Here is a 5,838-nt window from a genome sequence, read left to right as displayed (position 1 = left end):
GAAAGCAGACGGCACTACGGTGCGCCAATGCTAACTTGTGAACTGAGTTGCGAGCATGGAATGCATTGAATCAGCTGGCCTTGTGTGTTACACAATACACAGCGGAGGACCACCGACACCAGGAGGACCAGTTGACGTGACAGCTACGAGAGAGCTTTTCCTCGTGGGCGTTCCACAGACAGGGAAGAAACCGCACAGTGAGAGGAGGCCTACCGTCCTCACCCTGCCTCAGAGCGCACAGCTGCAGGTATGTCAACAAGCGAACAGGAGGTGTTAGATTTTTCAGGAGCCCGGGCAAGGGTTCGTCTCCATCTCCGTACTACGCTCTATATTGGTCAACACGAATAACCTGCTGTACTGAAATTGACAAGACATGTCGCGTACCGTTCTTAGCACCGCTGGCACGATTAATTCTTGTGCCTCAAATTCACCAGAGAATACACCCAGAGATACATTCTACAGCTCATTAGTCGGTAACATCGATTAGATATAGTAAGCCATTCCCGCCGACAAACAGTTGCTGTGCTGCTAAAACACCCGTAGCAGACGGTCTGACGTCTGCGTCCTAACCGAATTCCGAGGCTCCTATTTTGCTTGGCGGCGTGCGTAACCCAAATTTTCAGCCGGTTGGCGCACGGATTACCAGATTTCACGATTTTCAATTAGAATTTCCTTAGTCAAACGATTAGCGTGCGATTACTTTGGACAAACTAATACCGGCTTGAGCTCTATAAGTAACTGTACTTATAACTTACGGCAACCCGGTTGCAGTTACCTTTAGCATTCCGTCGAACTTTTGTATAATCCAATGGGCCATATATGCCTTTAAATGTTTCTCTACTCTCTTCAACTATTGATTGGCCGGAAAATTTCCTGTAAATTTTGTCCAAAATGCTCATCTGCAACACACGCTGCGCTGGGCCCGCATCGTAGCGGGCTGCGACACTGACACATAGAATATTCATAGCAGGTGCGAGAGCGTGCTCCAACAAATTCGCCTCGCGCGCTCGTTTAAATTCACACGAATACAACAGCAAATATCCAAACTATCGTACTCCATCTTGTTTCTATTTGAAGGACAGTGTTCACTTGTTATAAAAACATACTTGTCTGTGTTGTGTAACCGGCTGTGTCACGCGACCAATCACAACAAAGGCTGACGAAATGTCTCGCCGTTCGGCTCCCGTCTTGCACAGTTTATGTCAAATGGCTGCGAGTACAAGGATATAGGTGGCGCACTGCATTTTTGGGAAACTACCACGCTGCCCCTTTCCAACTCGCCGTACGAGCCTCGTCAAAAGCAGATGCGAGTGGGCCCGCTTTGAATAATGCCGGCACCAAAAATGAGGTCATGAAGAGCGCCGTGAGTGTTTTCCGATTGCCGGACAGCCATTTACAAAACTATTATCAAACGTATGTTTTTATAACAAGCTGAACACCTGGTCCTTCAAATGAGAACAAAGATGCGAGGTAGAATGGGTTGGAATATTTGTTGATTTTGTGTGAAATCACCGGCGTTACCTTTGTGTCGGAGTACTCTTCAGGGGAGCCAATTCGCAGCACCGCTTTTCCTACCCTGCTAATGACTTTAACGTGTGTCAGTGTGCAGCAGCCCTAGCGGGCGACAGCCAGCGTGTGTTGCAGAGAGCATTTGCGACGGCATTTACAGGAAATTCGTCGGCAACTAATAGGTGAAGTAGTAGAGAAACATTAACAGGACAGTAGCCTCTAGGATTTTACTTGCCATACAACTTGTATTTTACTGTCTATAACAATATGGTCCTATACGCCACATTATTTGTCACCAGCACTACCTAATCTTAATTGTTTATAATTAATTACACTTCATTGCTACGAAATTGAACCGGCCCATTGACAACCCGCGACCCGTGCTGCCACCCCCGAAAAAGGTTGCCGTATTTGACAACTTTATTTTGCACGATTACGACCCGCCGAGCACTAATCACAAAAGTTGCAATTATAATTTATTATTATAATGCTATTTAACCGGAACGTATTCATTCTTAGGGAAAATTTATCCGATATTTATAACTGAAAACTATAGTGTCCGTTTATCCAAGACTCATTACAAAGACAAATTTACAATCCTTTTGTTTTCAAATGAATAAATGAAGAAACCACCCATCGGTCTGTAGCCCTTTTGGCTGGAAAGTGGTTATTGCGCGAACTTATCGAGATCGCTGCGCTTTGAGTGGTGCCCCGTCGTTGTAATTCAAACTGTAGTCGTTTGCGCTTCTTAAGAACATTTTTTTTAAATATTTCTAATGTGATTGAACATGAAACTTCCTTCATGTCAGCGTTAATTATAACCTAAATTAGCTGAAAATAACCCTAGAACCTAGAGTAAACTCTCCCTTTAAGGACTTTGGTAGTAGTAAATAGATTTCTATCTATGCATTATACTTTTATTGAAACGCCTAATGTGGCGGTGGTCAGGACCAGCAGTAGTCAGTGTCCTACAGACATGAGGGTCGTAGACCACATACGCACATCAGCTTTATTAGTACTAGTTCGTGTACTTTGGATCAATACTCGACAATAGGTGTAACTTGTAAAGGCGCTTTAAAGTAATGCCATATATCATGCCATACTCTACGAGTCGATTGGCTAGTACTATAGTACCTAGTAGTATACAGGCTAATGTTGATGTAAGACTAACAACATTATGACCAGCAGCCCCTAATATGCATTGATACTCGTTCATGTTGTATCGCTAGTATACAAACGATACACGGAGTCAATAGTAAATAAGGTGAGCTAACGAAGCTATTTAGAGCCAAGCCCTAGTTAGCACCCATACGATTAGTTTAGGCACATATGGGCAACGAGAAGCATTGTGGTAGTCCCAACCTAGTCCTGGTGATCACTATTTTAAAAAAGTACAGTGTAATTCAAGTAAAATGCAAACGCTTATTCAATCCCGGCGCGCGGTTAATTGCATTAACTCCCACTTTCAAGGTGGTAACGTAAGTCTATCCTCGGCTGCGCCCAAATGTGTGATTCAAAGACATGCCCAAGGAGTGATGCTGTGATGCGGTGGCTGCTCTTCTTGCATTGCTGTAAGTGCTACATAAAGGCCCGGAGCTGCCACACTTGAGTGGTAATTTTACTGGGGTCACAGATGATGCAGGTCAAAAATAGCTCAAGTGAAATATTTTCTGCTGTCCGTCGCCACACCTGTGAGGTAGAAAAGATACTCAAGGCTCTAACTCACTACATGGCGCTCAATGTCAGCGACTACCTGTCGGCACTGTACAAAATGCGCGGATACCGATAGTTCGTCGTCCTGTCCAAATGTGAACGAGTTTTATTGTTTCTTTTACTGTGGATATGCTTGCTCCCTCTTTCTCCCTATCTTTAAACATCGCGCTCACTAACGACGTATAAGCATTCATACATCGGTGCCAAAAATCCAGCAATTGTCTTCCGATAGAATATCGCGAGACATCACTGATCGCAGACTTTATACTCGTTTCGTTACGTGATCAGCTACCTCAAATGTTTGCCCCTCTACTGCAGCCTGTAAACGAGGATTATCTTTGCTGAAGTACACAACAACAGATACACTGTATACTGTGCTGTCAGTCTATTATACACTGTATCTGCATGCATATGCACCGCTATTTTCTCTGCGCTTACGATCCAGCCCCAAATAATAAACTTGAACATATTTTATTAATTTATTGTGAGAGTCTGGTGGGTTTTTGATAATAAACTGACACTTGAAAAAATTAAAAATTAAAACAAACTGCGTGCTGTGTCATAACATGAATATATTTTGTATACAAACTCGTATCAGCTGTTCAACTTTCTACCGTGCCGTTAAGTGAAATGCTGGATGTTGACTAGTTGGACCTTCATTTACGTTATTTACCGTTTAAATTCATATTGGGAAAAAATCTTATGTATTTCTTTGTTTTTCGGGCCAGTGACCTTTGCCTCTGGTCAACCAGTTTCATAACCCACTTGCCTGACCGGGCAAGTGGGAAAAAAATTTGTAGCTTCCTGATGCATCATTTTGCCGAGTAAAATTTGTCATGTGTGCGCCGGGCTTAATGTAGCACTGTGATGAGGTTGGCTTGCGAGTGGAGCTGTCAAGTGCAGGTCAGTCTAGAGCACACTCAGACCTTCTCATTGTGTTACAGCATTAGAAAATTAGTAATGAACAGTGTGTAGGTTGATGGATCCTGGCGGTGCTTGTAGCAGGTCTGTCAAAAGTTAGATGGTAACCCCCGATGAAGCAGTAGGTGACTGAGATAAAGTTGTTACCTGGTCAAAACGATGCAAGAAGTTGTAATGCTATTACAAATCTTAGTAGTAATTGTGATTGTGATTTGTGACCATATTATGGCAAGTTTTAGTAATAGCAGTTGTAATAGATAAATCTTAAATCATATGTCGAGTGACATTGTGGAAACGCTTTTTTTGCAGCTTCCGTATCGTAGACGGGGAAGGCTGGAGTCATGTTTCCTTACAGAAGAATGCCATGTCATATAACGGTTCTCTACGTGTTCACGGTTGTCAACCTGGTGGTTTTATGCCATGTGACCATGGTTGATGCAGATGTCATCGTTGTAAGTTTGTTGTCTGTGAGCGTTTTTCAAGGGCTGAAAGTTTATCTGCAATAATAATTTGTATTATTATCTCAATAATCCAAAATGTTATAGCATTATTATGAAAACTTTTACAACACCTTTCAGATAAAATTATGAAACACTCATGAAATAACATGGTGTGTATATAAAACTGGTGTTGTCATGTGTATTGGTTCTGTTTGGGATACTTGTATGCATTTTATAACGTGGTAATACGCTACATATCCCATAACACAACCCATTGATTGTTGACCCAGCCTTCTCGTGATCAGCTGATCGATCCTGTGATACGCTGTTACGTGTGGTATTTTTTTAAATCGACCTTTTGCTGATCACAGAAAGACCCAGTCAACAACACAGAGGCTATTTACCGTGACAAGGCAGCTCAGTTCGGCCGACAGCTGCCTACCATAGGCTTGCAGGTAAGTTGCAGCAATCTTAAGCAAACAGGGTGTGCAATGGGTGGATATAGTAAATAGTTAACCTTCATTGGTGGGGGGAGGGGGTCTGTGTCAGTTGTAAATTCCAGTCTCAGTATACAGTACTATGACAATATAATAGCCTCAAGCATTGAGGACCTGTCTTGCTGTCTGCTGTCTGGCAGTGATTTGTATTCCTACCTAAATCTGTATCTAATCTGATCATATACATGTGTGTATATATATATATATATATATATATATATTAACTACTACAGTACCATATTCCTTCGATAATAGCCCGGCCGTTTATTTGTTTTCGTCACAACTAATTGACCACTGGCACGCCATATTCAAGCATGCTTGTATTCAGGTAAGGGGGGGATTTATTGTTTTACTGCATGGCTACACCCTGGTATTTAATTTATTTTCTTCGTAAGTATATACTAAAGACGCAGGTGTCTGTCTATATCGTGCAAAGATTCTGGCCCAAAACATGTTTTTCTTGTGGGGCACGGAGTAGGATGACAAATTGTTTGAATATCATGAACTTGTGGAGTTGAGTCTAGCTGTTTGAAGATAGTTCATCAGATATGTAAGATATGGGCACAGTATGCCTCAGATTGCCAGAAAATGGACTTAAATATTTTTCAAAAGTTTTATGCCTGCGGGCACGGCCAAAGGTACATTTCGCCTCCTGATCCATCAATTTTCTGATACGACATAGTTAAGAGTCACCGCTGGAAATTCTGCTTTTGGAGTTTCACAGAGAGTTTGGGAGCCTGTTTACTCATCAACTCCAG

At 42.3% G+C, this 5,838-nt stretch overlaps 1 protein-coding gene across 2 annotated transcripts in view; it reads left to right on the top strand.

Moving 5' to 3' along the window:
* Window positions 1-4,450: 4,450 nt before the first annotated feature.
* Window positions 4,451-5,838, top strand: part of LOC106806277 (E3 ubiquitin-protein ligase RNF13-like) — a 17,024-nt gene continuing 15,636 nt past the window's right edge. For both annotated transcript variants that reach the window (XM_014808156.1, XM_014808157.1), the window contains exons 1-2: window positions 4,451-4,595; window positions 4,955-5,038. In XM_014808156.1, coding sequence (XP_014663642.1) covers window positions 4,485-4,595; window positions 4,955-5,038 — 195 coding nt within the window. In that variant the 5' untranslated portion in view covers window positions 4,451-4,484. The remainder of the gene's footprint in view (window positions 4,596-4,954; window positions 5,039-5,838) is intronic.

Source organism: Priapulus caudatus, unplaced genomic scaffold (genome assembly GCF_000485595.1).
Source record: "Priapulus caudatus unplaced genomic scaffold, Priapulus_caudatus-5.0.1 Scaffold151, whole genome shotgun sequence".
NCBI classification, from domain to species: Eukaryota; Metazoa; Priapulida; class Priapulimorpha; order Priapulimorphida; family Priapulidae; genus Priapulus; species Priapulus caudatus.
The sequence above is the reverse complement of the archived record's forward strand: the minus strand, read 5'-3'. Positions and strand labels throughout refer to the sequence as shown.